The sequence below is a fragment of the Pongo pygmaeus genome, chromosome 11 (assembly GCF_028885625.2).
Source record: "Pongo pygmaeus isolate AG05252 chromosome 11, NHGRI_mPonPyg2-v2.0_pri, whole genome shotgun sequence".
NCBI lineage: Eukaryota > Metazoa > Chordata > Mammalia > Primates > Hominidae > Pongo > Pongo pygmaeus.
In genome coordinates, this window is record NC_072384.2 from 101964059 (window position 1) to 101983589 (window position 19531).

The 19531-nt window shown below is 43.0% G+C and overlaps 1 protein-coding gene across 1 annotated transcript in view; it reads right to left on the reverse strand.

Moving 5' to 3' along the window:
• Positions 1–12786, reverse strand: part of MPP4 (MAGUK p55 scaffold protein 4) — a 50532-nt gene extending 37746 nt beyond the window's left edge. The window contains exons 1-8 of the mRNA XM_054479128.2: positions 12708–12786; positions 11742–11863; positions 9028–9105; positions 6124–6204; positions 4761–4892; positions 3973–4054; positions 1714–1799; positions 126–197 (exon numbers count right to left, since the gene is read on the reverse strand). Of these exons, the coding sequence (XP_054335103.1) occupies positions 126–197; positions 1714–1799; positions 3973–4054; positions 4761–4892; positions 6124–6204; positions 9028–9105; positions 11742–11863; positions 12708–12786 (732 nt within the window). The remainder of the gene's footprint in view (positions 1–125; positions 198–1713; positions 1800–3972; positions 4055–4760; positions 4893–6123; positions 6205–9027; positions 9106–11741; positions 11864–12707) is intronic.
• Positions 12787–19531: the final 6745 nt, after the last annotated feature.

Below are 19531 nucleotides of genomic sequence, written 5' to 3' on the forward strand. Positions count from 1 at the left end.
TATCCAACACAGTCTTGAACCCAGGTCCAACACAGTACAAAGGATAGGATTATTATGCACCATATTTAGTTGCTGTTACTTGGGGATTTACTGTGTGTGAGACTGAAGGCTCAGTAAATTCTTACCATCTTCTGGCTATTCACAGGAGGGTCAGAGACTGGAACCACCTTGAACATGATTGTGCCTCGAGACATGGCCTGGAAAATAAGAGAGGAGAAAGGATGACAATCATGGAGCTAGCAGGGTTACTGGGGTGCGGTAGACAGAGTTACAGTGCAATGTATCCAGGTCTAATGGTGACATCCCCCAAGAGCCTTTCACAAGCGCTCTGCAGCTGTCACCATCCAGAAATGGAAGTCAGGAAGCAATTCACCCCTGCATCTGCCCTGCTGTGGGGTTCTGGGGTCACTGGTCTGCTAAAAGCCACTCTGAAGTGGCCTCTTCCAGGAACCCCCCACCCTACACTGAAACAGAAACACCCCATCCAGCAAGGTCTTCCTCACACAGGCCCTGGGGAGAGACAGGATCTCCATCTGACTTTCCCTCCTTATTCCCTTACTCAGTAAGCATTTCCTGAATGCCTGTTTCTACACCAGATACCCCAGTCTGATGGGGAAGAAGAGGGGCTCCTAAGTTTTCTGGGAGAACTGACAACCTTCCAAACTAATGGTGGAAACAGGGAGCTCTCACACTGGGGGAAGGAAGAATTCCCCTGTTACATGCACTGTGATGGGCATTAAACATCTAGAGATTAAGACCCTGTTTGTACTCAGGAATTTCATAATCCCACTGTCCCAGCAACATCACAGCTGGCATCAGGGGGTAGAAGCCATGCATATCTGTGATTTCTAGTACTTCAAGCTTCCTTTGCAGCACCTTCTATACCACACAGAATCTTGCAGCAGTGGCTTACAAAGGATTTAGGTGCTTGTCTCATAGCATCACTCCTCACCTCAGTCTCTAAGCCACTGCTATGAAATCCTGGCAGGAACCCAGTTTGAGAACAACTGGTCTATCCACTATACTGTATAGTAATGAACCCAGGCCCCACACCTGGGCTGTGCATGGCGGGAGGTGGGAGGGGCATGCTGCTATGGCTATTAACAGCTGAACTGCAATTCAGGGAATGGTTTGAAGGGCAGGAATAGGAACCTGAGGGAGAGCAAATGCTCATTAATCAGGTTATCAATCCTTAGCTCCAACCACAAGGAACAGTGGCAGGGTCACCAAGGATGTTCCCCTCCCTATATGCTGCCGTCTGGTGACTCCTTTCTTCCCCCAAAGTTGCCCTCCAGGAAGATGTTGAACATTTCAGCCATAGAAAATTGTTAGTGGGGGAAGGAGTGGTTTGCTCGGGTTCAGACTCTCCTACAAAGTCTCACTCTGTCCACCCCAGGTTTAGTTTCCAATGGAGCAAACCAGGTGATGAGGGAGCAGGGCTGGCGGCCCTGGCAGTCTTCCCGAGGCTGAAGGAGGAAGGAGCAGCTTGGGAAGGGAAGTTTCCCAGCCAGGACCAGAACTTCTCGGGGTAGAGGAGGGAGGTCAGCAAGTGACATGGGTGACAGACAGGGTCTGGGAGCCTGGAAGGAGAAAGCTGCCAAGAGAACTTGAGTCCCTGGTACATCCCAGTGCACACACACGTGGGCTTGATGGTCCCAGTTCAGCTTTGGCATTTCTCCAAGTCATTAACAAAAAGGCAAAAAGAAGATTTACCAGAATATGGATCACTTGTTCAGGGTCCAGTCCCTCAACTGAAACTCCATTCACTTCTACCAGTTTGTCTCCAGCATATAGCAACCCTAGGCAGACAGTAACACAAAACAAAGAAAGATACAAAGAAGTAGGATAAAAATAGCAGTAGCTACCTCAACAGTTATTTAACAAACTCACTAACCCAAGCATGCTCTAAAAATGTTTAATATAAAATAATAATAGAAAAGAAAGCTGGTTATTCCAACTTACATTACCCCCAGAAATGTGTGAACAGTCCATTTTTCTACCTCGTCACAAATACTTGGCATTGACTTATGGTAATATTTTTATTTTTGCTAGTCTGATATTGTAAAATGGAACCAGAACACTGGTAAGAAAATAGCACTAAAACCAAAGATGTCAGGGTTATAAGTCAATGACAAAAAGGAAATGGGGTAGGTATTCTTCAAAAGAGAAAATGCGGAGAAACTTGGGGTTTAAGTGAAGACTTGAGAAATGTGAGGTAAAACAGTGGAGTTGTCAGATAGTTGAGAGAAGAAGCAGAATGATGTCATAGAACAGAAACCAAGGATGAAAAAAATTCAAGAAAAGTTTCAACAGCATCAGATGTGGTCAAGAAGTGGAAATAAAACTGAGGAAGGGCCAGGCATGGTGGCTCATGCCTATAATCCTAGCACTTTGGGAGGCCAAGGTGGGTGGACCACTTGAGGCCAGAAGTTTGAGACCAGCCTTGCCAACATGATGACACTCTGTGTCAACCAAAAATACAAAAAAAATTAGCTGGGGGTGGTGGTACATGCCTGTAATCCCAGCTGCTTTGGAGGCTGAGGCAGGCGAATTGCTTGAACTCAGGAGGCAGAGGTTGCAATGAGCTGTGATTGCCCCAATGCACTCCAGCCTAGATGACAGAGTGAGACTCTGTCTCAAAAAAAAAAAAAAAAAAAGAAAAAAAGAAAACTGAGGAGGAAGGAAGGGCCAATGGACTTAATGGACTTAGCAACTAGGAAATTCTTGGTATTTACAATGAGAATGTTGAAGTATAAAGCATGTGCTAGGTTTTAGGGCTTCGGGGTAGTGAAGATGTATAACAGGTATAGAACCACTCATTTCAGAAGCACAACAGTAGCCAGGTGTGGTGGCTCATGCCTGTAATCCCAACGCTCTGGGAGGCCAAGGCAGGAGGATTGCTTGAGCCCAGGAGGTTGACAGCAGCCTGGGCAACATAGTGAGACCGTATCTAAACACAAAATAGAAAAATTGGCTGGGCATGGTAGTGTGCACCAGTGGCCCCAGCTACTTGGGGGCTGAGGTGGAAGGATTGCTTGAGCCCAGGAAGTTGAGGGTGCAGTGAGTCATGATCATACGACTGCACTCCAGCCTGTGCGACAGAGTAAGACCCTGTCTCAAAAAAAAAAAAAAAAAAAAAAAAAGTTTTTAAAAGAACAGCAGTGAAAGGATGAAAATCTGGTTAACTGGTTGAAAGTGTGAGCAAAAGGCATTTCAAGATGGGAAAGAGCTATGCCTTTCTGAAAGTAGAAGGACAAAGTGCAGAGAAAAAGTTGGGAATATAGAGCTAGGCAGCTTGAATCCTGACTCAAACGGTGTAACTTTGAGCAAGTTAGTTTCATAATCTCTTTGAGCCTCAGTTTCCTCATCTATACAATGGCGTGATAATAGTTACCTTTGAGGTTGCCATGAGAATGTAAACTGAGAGACTTTAATGTGGTACCTAGAATGGGAAGGACTCAGTGAAGGAGAGGAGTAAGATTTCTCTGGAATATTTGTTTCTTCTTTCTTTACTGCTTTATCCAAGAAATGGAACTTACTAAAGCCCTGACCCAAGTTAAGAAAGAGGGATTTCTCAGCCCGGGTGTGTGGCTCACGCCTGTAGTCCCAGCACTTTGGGAGGCTGAGGCGGGCGGACCACGAGTTCGGGAGATTGAGCCCATCCTGGCTAAGATGGTGAAATCCTGCCTCTACTAAAAATACAAAAAATTAGCCAGTCGTGGTGGCGGGCACCTGTAATCCCAGCTACTTGGGAGGCTGAGGCGGGAGAATGGCAAACCCCGGAGGTGGAGCTTGCAGTGAGCTGAGATCGCGCCACTGCACTCCAGCCTGGGCGACAGAGCAAGACTCCGTCTCAAAAAAAAAAAAAAAAAAAAAAAAAAAAAGAAAGAGGGATTTCTCTAGAAAGAAACCTAAACAGTCAAGGGTTTCCTGTTTTTCTGGTAACTCTCGATCCCTGCTGCTCTAGCTTACCACTTTTCTCTGCCAGCCCACCGTGGATGACCCTGGCCACCAAGATGTCCCCTGTCATCTCATGGCGCTTGATGGTGGCTCCCTGAAGAGAGAATAGACGAGATCCCTCTGTTACCTAACATGACCATTTTCCAGGTGGCTTCCCTCAATCAATGCAGCTCTGGTCTTTCAATCAATGCAGCTCTGGTTTTTCAAACAAGGCTATTCAGGCAACCAGGGACAGAGGGGCCACACAGTGCCCTGTGGCCTGTCAGTCATAGCATGCCATCAAAAAGGAAAGGCCATTCGACTTTGGCTTCCTGGGGTCTCGTTTCAACCACATAGACATAAAAGAATATTTAGATTCATCCAAAGATACAGAAACCTCCCACAATTAAAACCTAATTAGAGGGACTGTTCTTAGAAAATCAAATTAATGTCTTCCTTAGCTTCTCATTAATATAGGAGGAAATAGGCAAATGCAATGGAATTGAGTGAAATACATGCATAGGTCAGAAAGCCAAATATTAAAATAAAACATATGTCTTATTTCTCACAAAAATGTCTTATAAATCTCATCTTACTTTTCACAAAAGAAAAACACTAAGCTGAAATCTTTCCTTAGAGAAAACACTATGACATGTAATATGTTTGAAACCACAGGCAAAACTTGTAGAGTTGACAGCCATTATTATCACTGTATATGTGATCACAGGCAAGACTACTGCCCAAGTAACCACTAGATATAATTTGGTTCACAATTAACCTAAGCATTTCCTAAATGGAAAGATAAAAAATGATTTCCTTACCAGGGGCTGTTGGTTTTTCACTAAACAAACAATCCTCATTGCTTCTTCACTCTCAGGGATATTGTCTGGCAGTGGAGGGAGAAGGGGTTCAAAATCTTTCTGAGCTATTGTGTCATGGGCACTGAGCAAGGCCTGGGCACAGGGAAGGAAAAGGTGAGCAAATATCACACATGCGCCAAACCCCTCTAGAAGAGAGTGACTTAATACTATCTAACACACAGCAACAACAACAAACACCAATACAGATATGCAAGACACAGTGCGAAGTATTTTATATGAATTAATCCAATCTTCACAATAATTCTATGAGGCAGGTACATTAATTGTCCTCAATTTGCAGATAAGAAAATAAGGCACAGAGAGGTTAAGCAATGCACAATACACTCTTTCATTTCTGCCAAAATGTATTATGCCACGACATTCTTATTTCCTGTCAGCCCATGTAATTTGTGATGCCCCTGTGGAGTTTGAACTATAAAACAACTTTTATAATATTTTCCCTAATTAAGGTAGAATGAAGGGCAGTAATCAAAATACCACACTCAAGGGCTCATGTGGTACAGAATGAGAAGTTCATATGATCAAACTCTTTGATCATAGGGTATGATCATAGGGTATGATCATAGGGTATGATCAAAGAGTTTCTTTGACTAGCCCACTAGGTTAAATTCTTCATTTCACGGGGTGGAGAAGCTGTCACTCTGCCGCCCTGACTGAGATTGGTAGACAGAATTTAGTTGGAACTCAGAAAATTCTCTAAGCAGTGTGTGCCGTTGAGGATATTTGATGACTGGTGGTTGTGTTGTGAATTATAATTTTTGACTGATAAATTTCAGCACTCCAAATGCAGACATTCTCTTAAAGTTCTAATTTATTGATAAATTGGTCTCAAATCTGTAAGTACTAAGAGATAGTTTTCTGTTCTGCAATCAAATGTTCTTCATAAACCCTCTCACAGGGATAATCATCATTATGCTGTATATTCCAAATACACACACATTATCTAAAATTCAAAATAGTCCCACTTTGGAAAGGAAGCATGGAGGTATTCCTCTATAACTAGAACATTCCCTATTTGCTACCCAAGATTTTTCGATGGGCAATAGCTTTGTAGGGGAAACAAAGCACCATGGAAAGTTCCAGATGCCTCCTCATAAACACAGCAGGCTTGACTGCATGATTGACAACACTGAGCTAGTCACATCTGAGTCCCACATATTTAAGTACAATCTGTTGGTCAGTACCCGTGTACAGTAATAGAACATCTATTCAGAGAGAACATTTTCCATCACATATATTTCTCCTTCCCAACTTTGTCTATGTGCCAGATGGGGATATCTTTTCTATTTTAGCAGGCACTTGCCTTAAAGTGTGGAGCCTGGAGCATTTGTCTCAGCTCTTGGATCTCAGGGGAAGTAGCGGTTTCACGTAATAACTCCACTACCTGGTTCATGGAAAAGCATATATTATAAAATTTAAAAAAAAATCTTTATCAGCTAATTAACCTCACCCAGGCTGGATAACATATATACTAACATGATATTGACCTTTAAAAAGCTATTATTGGAGCCTTCTTTTTCATCTTTAAAGCCATCCATTAAAGCCTACCATTCTTCTTTATTCATTAAAATTGCTACTTTAATATAGCAAATAGAATTCAAGAGTTGAGATGGATCTAAACCCAATGCCCCAGTCCTGGCACATAGGCATGGAGGATGTACCAATTTGGTAACAGCATATGAACCAAGGCACTTTTCCTCTAGTGCCTCTAAAATATAATAGCTGTTGGCTGATGTCAATGCTTTGCAGGCTTGTGAAGCTGTATGAGTTTCTCTAGGAACATACCTGGGGAACTCAAAGAGCTTAATCCCATGGGATGCTCCATTCTTCAAATAGAAAGCGGAAATCATAATTTCTCTTTTAGAGTATCAGTTGATTAGCAATTTTAATGCTTGTTACAATAAAAAGTGCTAAGCAGAAAAAAATTCTGATCTCTCTGCTGTGGTTTAGGCGTAGACCTGCTTTCAGAGGACGTAAGAGCTTTCAAGACTTTAGTCAGCCCCATTACCTACAGTCAAATGAAAACAAGCAGTTTACAAAGGTTTACCACCATTCACTGGGATTTCAACTGAATAAAATATTATATATGTGCTTTTCCTGTGGACAACTGAGAACAATTTGAGTTGTTGATTACTGGAATTGAGAGCAGAAGTTTTTTCTTTCTTTTTTGCTGTTTCGTTTAATATGGTTTGGGCAATAAATAATAAAATGGATTATATTTTTTCATTCATTTGACAAATATTTATTGAACACTACTATGTGCTAGGAACTGTTTTAGGTGATGCAAAAACAGCAGTGGCTGACAAAAATCTCCATTCTCACAGAGTTTACATTCTAGGGAGGAGACACAGACAACAAATGAAATGTGTAAGTAAAATAGTTTTGTTTGATGGTGACAAGTGTTAAGAAGAAAAATAAACCAGGGAAGCTGGCTAGGGAGTGCTAGGAGGGGATACAATTTTAGATAGGTGACCAAGAAAAGCCTCACTGAGAAGGTGGCATTTGAGTGGAGACTGGAAGGAGATGAGGGACAAATCAGGTATATATTTGGGCAAGAGCATTGCTGACATAAGGAATGGCGAGTGCAAAGGGCCCCAGGCAGAAGCATGCCTGATGATTTGTTTTTTGGGTTTGTTTGTTTGTTTTTTGAGACAGTCTCACTCTGTCACCCAGGCTGGAGTGCAGTGGTGTAATCTCAGCTCACTGCAACCTCTACTTCCTGGGTTCAAGCAATTTTCATGCCTCCCAAGTAGCTGGGATTACAGGCATGCACCACAACGCCCAGCTAATTTTTGTTGTTGTTGTATTTTTAGTAGAGATAGGGTTTCGCTATGTTGGCCAGGCTGGTCTTGAACTCCTGGGCTCAAGTGATCAGCCTGCCTCAGGCTCCCAAAGTGCTGGGGTTATAGGCATGAGCTACTGCACCTGGCCTGATGAATTTAAACAACAACAAGGGGTCAATGTGGCTGGAGCAGAGTGAATGGAGAAAGCATTGAGTGTGAAGTCAAAGAGGTAACAGCAGCTTGATTGTGTTCAGCTATGTAAGAACTTTGGTGTTTAGGCCAGGTGTGGTGGCTCACACCTGTAATCCCAGCACTTTGGGAGGCCACGGTGGGCGGATGGCTTAGTGTCAGGAGTTTGAGACCAGCCTGGTCAACATGGTGAAACCCCGTCTCTACCAAAAGTACAGAAATTAGCCAGGTGTAGTGGGTTCCTGTTGTCCTAGCAACTCGGGAGGCTGAGGCATGAGAATTGCTTGAACCCAGGAGACAGAGGTTGCAGTGAGCAGAGATCATGCCACTGTACTGTAGTCTGGGTGACAGAGAAAGACTCTGTATTAAAAAAAAAAAAAAAAAGAACTTTGGTGTTTACTCTGAGATGGGAAGTCATTTGAAGGGTTTGAGTGTTAGTGAGGAAGTGACATGATTTGACTTGCTTTCAAAGAGGGTATCTTTGGTTGCTGCATTGAGAGTAGACTATAGAGGAGCAAGAGTGGACACAGGAGACCAGGTAGGAGGCAATTTTGCAATTATCTATGTAAGAGATGATGATGATGGTATGGGTTGGTGAGATCCTGGATATATTTTGGTGAGATCCTGGATATATTTTGAAAGTAGAGCTGAGAGGATTTGCTATCTGATTGGGTGTGAGGTATCAGAAAAAGAGAGTCAAAATGATCCCTAAGATTCTGGCCTGAGCACTGCAAGAACACAGGTGTCATTTCTGAAATAGAAAAGGCTCCCAGAAGAGTGGGTGGGGGTGATCGGCAGGTGGGGAAGATCGGGAGCTCAGTTTGGAACGTGTGAACTTGGAGGAGTCCATTAGACATCCAAGTAAGATGGAGAGGAGGTAGTTGGATATTTGAGACTGGAATTTAGGGAAATCTCCAGGCTAGAGATATAAATCCGAGAATTATTACTGTAACATTACCCTGTTTATGAAGGGCAAATAGAGTACAAGATTTAGGAAAAAAGAAAGAAATGGACACATGCTAAAAATGATGTAGGTGGTGGTGGGGAGTGTTTTAATTTGGGGAGATATCCAGCCAATGTTCTTCCTTATATTAAAGTTCAATTAAAAACATTTATTAGATGCATAGTCATCAATAAAACTTTTCCTTAGAACCTTTAATTCATTTGAACTAGCAATGTGGGTAAAATGGCACCACATCAGAGCTCTACTATCCTGTGGAATAAAATCTCCTTACCTCATAGGATAACACCTGTGCATGTAGTGTGGCAGGAACTAGTTTCTTTTCTTTAAATTCCTGGAGGCAGTCATAAATCTGCAGAAGGACAAGGGAGGGGGAATTGATATTGATAATATGACTATTGCCATTTTGGATTTAAGACTCTCGAAGAGAAGAAACACCCCAGGCAACTGCACCAATGACTGCACAGCATGGTGTGTGTTGGTGTTTACTAAGTTGTGTCTCTAGTTGCCAAAGAGAAATGAACTTGAGTTTGGTGGCCCCAATGCTTCAAAAGCTTAATTATTGGCTGCCATTGGGAAATTGATCTTCCCCAAGCATTTCAGTAATAAAAAGGAATTCAAACTTTTAATCTTGTTAAACGGAGTGAGGGTAGGGTGTCCGGGGCTGAAACCAATGGGGATTTGTAGATGATGCATAAAGGATCATCTTAAAGGAGAGGCCCTTTAGGACCAGACACCTGTGAGGACCCCTGTGTTGGGCGCCTGTGCAGCAAGTGAGCTGTGTGGCTCAGGGCCACTGAAGGTTCTGAATAAGAGGCGGGCATGCTACAAACGCTTCTCTGTACTCTGCTTTGTGCTTTGGGGCTGTTTCCCATTCCTCTCCTAATTCTCCAGTACAAGTTCATTTTTTAAAATTCCAACTTCATCTCTGCATACCCTTGGGAATTTTTTTCCATACCAAGATCTAGGATTGGGCTGAGGACACCAAAGCCTGCCTAGCTCTGCAATGCACCCCTTGATCTTATTTTAGGAATTGAGTTTCTCTTACAGACAAAGAAATAAGGCCCAAGGGGCCAGCTGAGCCCCCAGTCTTTTCTATCCAGATTAGTGACGATGCTGCTTCCCTGCTCTATCTCAGGGCCTGCATTCAAGTTTACCTGGAAGTGATGAAGGCTGATTGGATGACTCACCAAGGGCCTAGCAGTGGTGAGCAAAGGCAATGCCCATCATGAAATTAAAACTCCTACCTTAGCTGATCCTGTGGGAAAATGCCTGATAGAAATCAGGTGTTTTATAACAAGTGCTGTGAGGAGTACTTCTTTGTTCATGCCAAAGATGTTGCCACTTTTATTGTATAATATTAACATGCACTATAAGACAGACCACATTTCACACTTAAGTGAAGGAAATACCCACATCCCAAAAAATAACTTCAAAAGGATCTCTCTTAATAATAACACTTGTTCAGAACAACAAAATTATAGTAGTGGCATCTACTAGATAGTAGATGCTATTTTTCTACTGTCTATTAGATGCTATTGTATAGTGCATGGAATTTTAGCCAAATTAAAAAAGAATAAACTTTATTTATTCCATTTTATTTATTTATTTTGAGATGGAGTCTCTCTCTGTCACCCAGGCTGGAGTGCAGTGGCTCAATCTTGGCTCACTACAACCTCTGCCTCCCAGATTTAAGCGATTCTCGTGCCTCAGCCTCCAGAGTAGCTGAGATTACAGGTGCGTGCCACTGCATATGGCTAATTTTTTGTATTTTTAGTAGAGACAGGGTTTTGCCATGTTGGCCAGGCTGGTCTCAACCTCCTGACCCCAGGTGATCCACCCGCCTCGGCCTCCCAAAATGTTGGGATTACAGGCATGAGCCATCACACTGGGCCAGAAGAAACTTTAGAATAAGAAACTTTAGGATACCTAAACAGAACTGTAGATATTTTACTTTCTAACTTTAACAAACAAAGAGGAATAATTTTTTAAAGCACTTTTATTTATCCAGGGTTGCTGCAAGGACAAACGGTTGTAGCCAGCTGATAAAGTGTTGCCAATGACCATTGTGGTGGCTGTTTTGTGATTCCAGGGGGCCTCTGGAAGAAAAAGAGCTGTGGGGAGAAAAGGAAGGGACTACCATATTCTTCTCCACCTAAGTTAATTCCTTCCTAAGCTAAGAAGTTTGTGTAGCTCTTCTCTGAGAGGTGCCTTCTAAGAACTTTTTCCAAGTTGAAATTTCCTACCAGTTGATAAATGACACCATTGGGTAAGTAGTTGCTATGATCTGAATGCGTACTTCCAAAATGCATATGTTAAAATCCTCATCCCAAGGTGATGATATTAAAAGGTAAGGCTGGCTGTAATCCTAGCACTTTGGGAAGCTGAGCTTGACGGATCACCTGAGGTCAGGAGTTTGAGACCAGCCTGGCCAACATGGTGAAACCCCATCTCTATTAAAACTACAAAAATTAGCCAAGTGTGTTGGTGGGTGCCTGTAATCCCAGCTACTCAGGAGGCTGAGGCAGGAGAATTGCTTGAAGCCGGGAGGTGGAGGTTGCAGTGAGTTGAGGTCAGGCCAGCGCATTCCAGCCTGGGCAACAGAGTGAGACTCTGTCTCAAAAAAAAAAAAAAAAAAAAAAAAAGGTAAGGTCTTTGGGAGCCGATAGGTCATCAGGGCTCTGCCCTCATGAATAGGGAATTAACGCCCTTATACAAGAGACCCCAGAGAGCTGGCTAGCCCCTTCCACTATGTGAGGACATAGCAAGAAGGTACCATTTATGAACCAGAGAGGGAGCCCTCAAAAGACACTGAATCTGCTGCCGACTGGATTTTGGACTTCCTGGCCTCCCGAACTGTGAGATATCAATTTCTGTTGTTTATAAACTATTCAGCTATCCAGCCTGAATGGACTGAAACAGTCATTTTCTACACACTCCCCACAACCCCTTCAGCAAGCAAAGGCTTCAGAGCAAAGCAGCACTCACCTTTAGCAGAGCCTGAAGCCACGGCGAGTGGAGGAGATTGTACAAGAGACACACTCCATTCACGTCTCTGCTGTAGAACAGACTCAGCTCTTGCAGCACAAGCCTCAGGATCTGGGAGAGGCCTAGGAAAGGAAGAGAGCAGAAATGGGGTGGCAGGTGCGGGTGTAAATGTGAAAGGCAAGTCAGACAGCTGGGGCATGCCATGGGGTCTCACTAGGAGTGGAAATGACACTGGATTTCAGGCCAAGAGATCTGGCTTCAAGCCCTGTTCCATCTCTTACTTTGTGAACATCACAAAGTCACATAACTATCCGAAACCCAGTTTCTTTGCCCAAGATGAGAATGTGCTAGCTTTGTCATAGTGTTGTTCTCAACACTGAGTAAAATAATAGATGGTGATGTGTAGATGTAAGATGTCATGAAAGGAAAATGATTGCTCTCCCCTTCCCCATCTTACCAGCCTGTCGTTTATCCCGAAATTATCTAGTCGTGTTCTGTATCTTCTTTCTCTAACTCAAACATAAGAGTCATTTCATCCTCTCAAAAAATTCTTATTGAGAGTGATATTGAAAAATTCTAACTCCCAATAGATTTTTAATGCAAAGCTCGGTATTCTCCTGATTAAAGGGTCTAAACAGATTCTAGTGAATATTCTATTTTTACAGTATTTTCATAGTGCTGCAGTGATATTCTGAATGTGAACAACTTAAGAAGTTCTAAGTTTTACATAAAACATTGTCAGGTAAGGAAAAAAAAGGTTTTGAATCCACCACGTCCGTTTATTTCCTTCCTGGCTTGAAATTTGCTCTTAAAGTTATCACTGGTAGGGCAGTAGTGCAACCAAAAATGTACACGATCCTCACAGGGATCACAGTAAGTCTGCCAGGATTTCTGCCCATTCATTTGATCACATGTCAGAGGTGATATTACTTTCCGGTCTAGAAAAGGAGCCCTGGTGACACATACCATTCTGCGGGTTGGTGGCTGTAGAAAGCTTCATGTCCTTCTTGTCTGGTGGATCTGCTCCTTTGTCTGACTGTATCATCCTCCCTGCCGGAGCTTCTAAAAGGAATTCAGGACTAGGAAGTGGGTCAATACATGGCACACAGCTCACTCAGTCCCACTGGCCACCAGCTCTCAGCACACTGGAATATATTTTCAACAGCATTTCCTCAGCAAGCCAGGCCCTGTGCTACACACTGGGACACACATCAAATGAAACACAGTCTTCCCCCGTGGTGCCTACTCTTAACCATCACCAGCGGTGTGAAAGAGAAAACGACTATTGCATAAAATGCTCCCCCTAACTCCATGTTTTAAACAATTTTTTTAGCCTTTGAGAAGAATTGATTTCCTGGAAACCACACCTACCCACTTTTTAAAAGTAAATGACAAATATTATATTTATTTATCTTCCACCTCTTTACCCCGTTGACTTTACCCATCATTAGAGCTCAGAAAAGTCTTCTGTGGACCAGCTCCACTCAGGTGCCCCATTTCCTCTCACTGCACCTTATAGTTCTTCATAGAAGAACTAGCTGGTCTGGTCACAATTGGAAGAATTATGGGTTATTACTGAGGCACACTCTTAGAATTTAGAGACAATACTGTTACGATCTGTTTTTTTGTTTTGTTTCTAGAGTGCTTTCCTGGCTCAATCCTACAATCTATATAGAGTCTAGACAGTTTTCTTTTTCCCTTTTTTTTTTTTTTTTTTTTTGAGACAGGGTCTCACCCTCTTGCTCAGGCTGGAGTGTAGTGGCATGATCATGGCTCATGATCATGCACCCTCGACCTCTTAGGTTCAAATGATCCTCCCACCTCAGCCTCTCGAGTATCTGGGTTCATAGGCATGTGCCACCACACCCGGGTAATTTTTAACTTCTTGTAGAGATGGGGTCTCACTATGTTGCCCAGGCTGCTCTCCAACTTCTGGGCAATCTTCCCACCTCGGCTTCTCTAAGTGCTGGGATTATAGGTGTGAGCCATAGCACCTGGCCTAGACAGTTTTCTTAACCCTATCAGATTTAATACCAGCCTTTGAAAACTAGTTTGAAATGCTTATTTTAATGTTTATTTTTGATATTGCTTTAGGTAGATTCAGTTTCAAGAAGTAGAAACCCAGAATAATTTTGGCTTAGCAGAGTAGTTTATATCTTGTTCATGTTAAAGTTCAGAGACAGACAGAATCCAGGGCTAATAGGGCAGCCTTGCTCCATGAAGTCCTCAGGGAATAGGTTCCTTCCGCCTACTGCTCTGCCACCCTAGGGTATAGTATGGTTCTGTCTACTTGCTCCAAGATGGCAGCTGCAGCTCCAGCCATCACATCTACATTTCAGCCAGCAGGGTAGGAGAGGAAGGGATTAAGAAAACATGGGCAAAGAAAACATGCCTACTGCTCTTTAAGCAAAGTTTTCCACAAGTTGCCCTACACAGTGAAGAATCGCCTCATGCCCTGTATAACTTTCAAATGTCCCACTGAACTTTCATGTCACTGAAAAACAAAAAAACCTGTAGTTATCTGAATCTAGACACCAACTTTTCTTTACATATAAACACAAGACACTTTTGCACAGGTTTAATATACAATGGGGAGTAGGGTATTGAGGTGGGGAAGGGGAAAAAGCCAGTAATAGGTTGTTATCAAGAAGTAACCACTGTGGGCAACTAGAGCTTAATCCCACAGGGGAACAGGGGCCAAGGGAGTGAGGGTATTTATACACCAATGGCAACGTGTGGGTTTTCATACAGCAATGGCAATCTTGGGATATAAATACCCTCATTCTCTTGGCCCCTGTTGACAGCCAACAGGTTGAGAGCTCTTCCCAGAGAGCATTATTTCTGACTCTTCCAGCATGCAACATGTATACCTTCAGATAGGAAGTGGAGGGGCTAGCAGCTGGAGTGGGCCCAGAGTGCACCAAAATGGTAACGGCCAAGGGGTATGCGGTGGGGGTAGGGATAAACAACATTGTTATAGTAGGACAATAAAGAATAAATTAAGGTTTTTGTTATAAAAGGAACACTTCAAATTAGTTGTTAAAGGCTGGAGTATTGACTCTGATGGGGTTGAGAACCACTGTCTAGAATCTAAGGCTGGAGTATTGACCCTGATGGGGTTGAGAACCACTGTCTAGAATCTAAGGCTGGAGTATTGACCCTGATGGGGTTGAGAACCACTGTCTAGAATCTAAGGCTGGAGTATTGACCCTGATGGGGTTGAGAACCACTGTCTAGAATCTAAGGCTGGAGTATTGACCCTGATGGGGTTGAGAACCACTGTCTAGAATCTAAGGCTGGAGTATTGACCCTGATGGGGTTGAGAACCACTGTCTAGAGCCTAAGGCTGGAGTATTGACTCTGATGGGGTTGAGAACCACTGTCTAGAATCTAAGGCTGGAGTATTGACTCTGATGGGGTTGAGAACCAGTGTCTAGAATCTAAGGCTGGAGTATTGACTCTGATGGGGTTGAGAACCACTGTCTAGAATCTAAGGCTGGAGTATTGACCCTGATGGGGTTGAGAACCACTGTCTAGAATCTAAGGCTGGAGTATTGACCCTGTTGGGGTTGAGAACCACTGTCTAGAATCTAAGGCTGGAGTATTGACCCTGATGGGGTTGAGAACCACTGTCTAGAATCTAAGGCTGGAGTATTGACTCTGATGGGGTTGAGAACCAGTGTCTAGAATCTAAGGCTGGAGTATTGACTCTGATGGGGTTGAGAACCAGTGTCTAGAATCTAAGGCTGGAGTATTGACTCTGATGGGGTTGAGAACCAGTGTCTAGAATCTAAGGCTGGAGTATTGACTCTGATGGGGTTGAGAACCACTGTCTAGAATCTAAGGCTGGAGTATTGACTCTGATGGGGTTGAGAACCACTGTCTAGAATCTAAGGCTGGAGTATTGACTCTGATGGGGTTGAGAACCAGTGTCTAGAATCTAAGGCTGGAGTATTGACTCTGATGGGGTTGAGAACCACTGTCTAGAACCTAAGGCTGGAGTATTGACTCTGATGGGGTTGAGAACCACTGTCTAGAATCTAAGGCTGGAGTATTGACTCTGATGGGGTTGAGAACCACTGTCTAGAATCTAGACAGATTGTGGGTTGAAGCCAGGAAGGCTATCAAAAAGAAGAAAAGATCATTATTATTTTGACTCTAAATTCTAAGGCAGTGAGAAGAGCAACACAGAAAGCAGTTACAGCATTTTAGACAACTTTCCCGTACACATTCCTTTCCAAACACCCCGAAGTCTTCTAGTTTGCTAGGTTCTACCAAAGCTTGACATCGTTATGCTTTTGACTTGCCCTCCATCACCTACCCTGCCCACTTGCAACTGAGTCAGATTAAACCATGCATTTTCCTCTGTTCTGCGTTTTTGCCTCTATTGAATCATTTAGCATCACAGCTGCATATCTGATTCATCTTCCTCCCGGGACGGGAGCACTTCCAGGGTAGAAAATTGAAAAGGGAGACGGAGTGCCTGCCAGAGAGCAGACAAAAGTCAGAGCAGACAGATGAGGCTGACACTCAGGCTGACTCTTAAAATTGATTCCCCTCCAGCATCTCACAAATCACACGTCCTTGGCGAAGCAGTGCAGATTAAACAAGCCAACTGTTGTTTGCCCGTCATAAGGTGGACCACATTTCTACCATATTTAATGCCCGAATGACTGTGCTGAGCTAGGCCTACCCATTCAGCAGTTGGGGGCACACACTACAGACTACAAATTTCTGAGATGATTTTATTGTGAGGGAGCTTTACAGATAGGCTGTGCTTCACAGATAGGCGGTGGTTTCTTGAGTGAATGCAATGGTTAAAATAGCTTCTAATAAATCTAGAGCCAACTTCAGGGCTACCTAGATAACTAATTCGTACATTCTAAAAGGCTCATTTTGACCCAAAGTTTCTCAGCCACAGAGGCAAAAACAGTAATTACAGTAATCTACAACTTACGTAAATTCTAAAAACTGTGCTTGGCTGGTCATCTTCAGGTTCCTATGACAAATTTACTGTGGACTGAATGTTGTGTCCCCACCCCCAATTCAGATGTTGAAGCCCTAATCCCAGTGTTGATGGTATTTGAAGATGGGGCCTTTGGGAGGTAACTGGGTTTAGTTAAGGTCATGAGGTAGAGGCCTCATGATGTCATTAGCGTGTGGGTAAGAGCCACCAGAGTTCATGTGTTCTCTCTCTCCCTGCCAGATGATGGCACAGTGAAAATGTGGCCATCTGAAAGCCAGGAAGAGAACCCTCGCAAGAACCCAACCATGCTGGCATCCCAATCTTCAACTTCCAGCATCCAGAACTGTATGAGAAAATACATTTCTGTTGTTTAAGCCACTGTCTATGGTATTTTGTTATGGCAGCCAAAGCTAAGACAAAACTCATGCAAAAAAACTTCCAGAAAATGATTTTCCCTCCCTCCAGGTAGCTAAGAAAACAATTGCAACTTATTGCCCTCATAGCACTTCCCATTTTCCCAGTTCTCGTATCCATTGGCTCGCTCAGTGTCTGTCTCCTGCAGGTGTAAAGTCTGCAGAGGGCCGGGTGGGCAGAGATGTTGCTTATCTTGTTCATGCTGCAGCTTCACCTGCAACAGTGCTTGGGCCATAGCAAGCACTCGGTATGTTCAGTTGTTGTTGGGAAGGGGTAGAACAAGGAGAGGCCAAGATCCAGAAGTAAAAGGCTGATACCTCCCTCAAGGCAGTGGCCATCAGCTGGGACTTCAATCCTGATGGGGGAGGCAGCTGAACTCCAGAGGCCTGTGCCCTCCCTTCCTTTCCTCCCTGGCCTGGTATCCTGACTTAAACCTCTTTCCCTATTAAACTTTAAAACTGGGGGCAGAAGGGGATCTTAGAGATAATCAAATGCAAAACCTTTGTTTTACAGATAAGGAATCTGACATTCAAGGAGGTATTCAGTAGAGTTAACATGTAGTAAAATCGAGTTTTCCTCTTTTGTTTCCTTAGTCCTGAAAGATGCTGATGCCTGGCATGATGCCTGGCAAAAGACTTACCTTCCTTTCCATGACTTCTGTACCAAATTTGTCAGTTGAAACTTATCTATTTCTGCTATCTTGAGAGTGAGAATTCTTGATTGAGACTGCAAATAAGTAAGCACCCTACCACATGCAATTCCAGATTCAGTACACACAGAGGATAGCCAGTTCTTGACTCAGAAGATGCATTAGTGTGACTTACGCCTAAGGAATTTGTCCTAAATCTTGTTTTAAAAATCAGTATTTTCATTAGCTTTTTAAAATGTATTATTAAATGCCACAACCCCCTACCCTTACTATGCTTGTTTTTCAAAATAATGCTTTTTACTAGACAAACTCTAAAAAAGCACTTGAAAACTTAATGATGAGAAATGGCCCTTACGAAAATAGCTGGCTCCCTCTGGGTCCAAATGCCATTGATTAGGACCAGGGCAAATGCCCATTGTACTCAATCTTCCTGACAACTCATTATTCCATACTGAAGAAATGGCTTCTCAAAGCAAAACCTGCTCTTTCAAGATCATAAAATTCCCCATATCATTTGAGTTAAAATGAAACTAAGCCATTTGAGTTAGATTACCCAGATTTATATCTTTAGCTATTAAAAACTGACAGGCAAGCTGGGCAGTTATGGATACATCTTCCGGTAACTGAGGATTATTTGCCAAGGTCTCTTACCTGCAACACTGTAAACATGCAATGTTGCTCCTATCCAGACAAAAGCTTTAGTAGGATACTAGTGGCCTGTTAGCTGCCAAAGTCACCTCACTGCTCCCGATAAAATCTCTGCACATCCTCTTTGATGTAATCCACAGATGCCTAACCCAGCCTAACAACTAAATTACTCACAAGCCTTTCCTGCCACAAATCTTCTTAAGTATTCCTTGAACTGAAGTCTAATTTGTATCATTTTCAAACCTACATTCTAGTATTTTCTCTCAAATTGCCAACACATAGTTAACAGCAGAAAAACACTAATATTTTTGTTGATTATTTCAAGATAACAGACATTCCACAACAGAAGATAGCATTTTTAATGAAAGAAAAAAATGTGGCAGGACCGGAAATAAGCCAATAACCTACTAACCTTATTAAATCTCTCATGTTATGGTGAGAAAACAACTGAAGACTGTTCAGCTAATAATAGAAGCCCATCAAAAACAGTACCTTCTGGTCAATCCCCTCCCAAGCCACTGTTCTGAACTTAACAAATAGCGTTTTCTATCTCAGATAGGAGCTACTTCTTTATCTGAAAACTTAATACTGCAGGGAGTACTCAGTGGGGAGATTGGAAGGGGATATTGCGGAAAGGAGAGGAAGGTATTGCCGACAAAAAGGCAAAAGGTAGAGACCAAATGGCAATTATCAGAGGGTCATCAGCCCTTCTACCCACATTAATCACGTGGCTTTCCTCATCTCTCCATCATAGATGAAAACACAAGCTGGGAATGTGATATATTTGAGTACAGCATATTTTGTGAAAAGCACTTGATTTCAATAAGATTTTCATTTTTAACTCACTTTTAGGAACTTTCAATACATAACCAGCTATGAAATGACATCTCTGGCAGCTGTAGTAGCAAAAAGCACTGGACTTCTAGGGAAGTAAGGAGTAGGGAAGTTCTAGGCTGGAGTCCCAGCTCTGGCAGTGAGCAAATCTTGGTCACTGCTTGTCTGAAAAATGGGGGGAAATGGGAATAACACCTGCATCCTTGGGCTGCTGTAAGCATTCATTATGCATGTGAATGACCATTGTAAACTGCTGCAGGAGTGCCGGGGACTTCTATT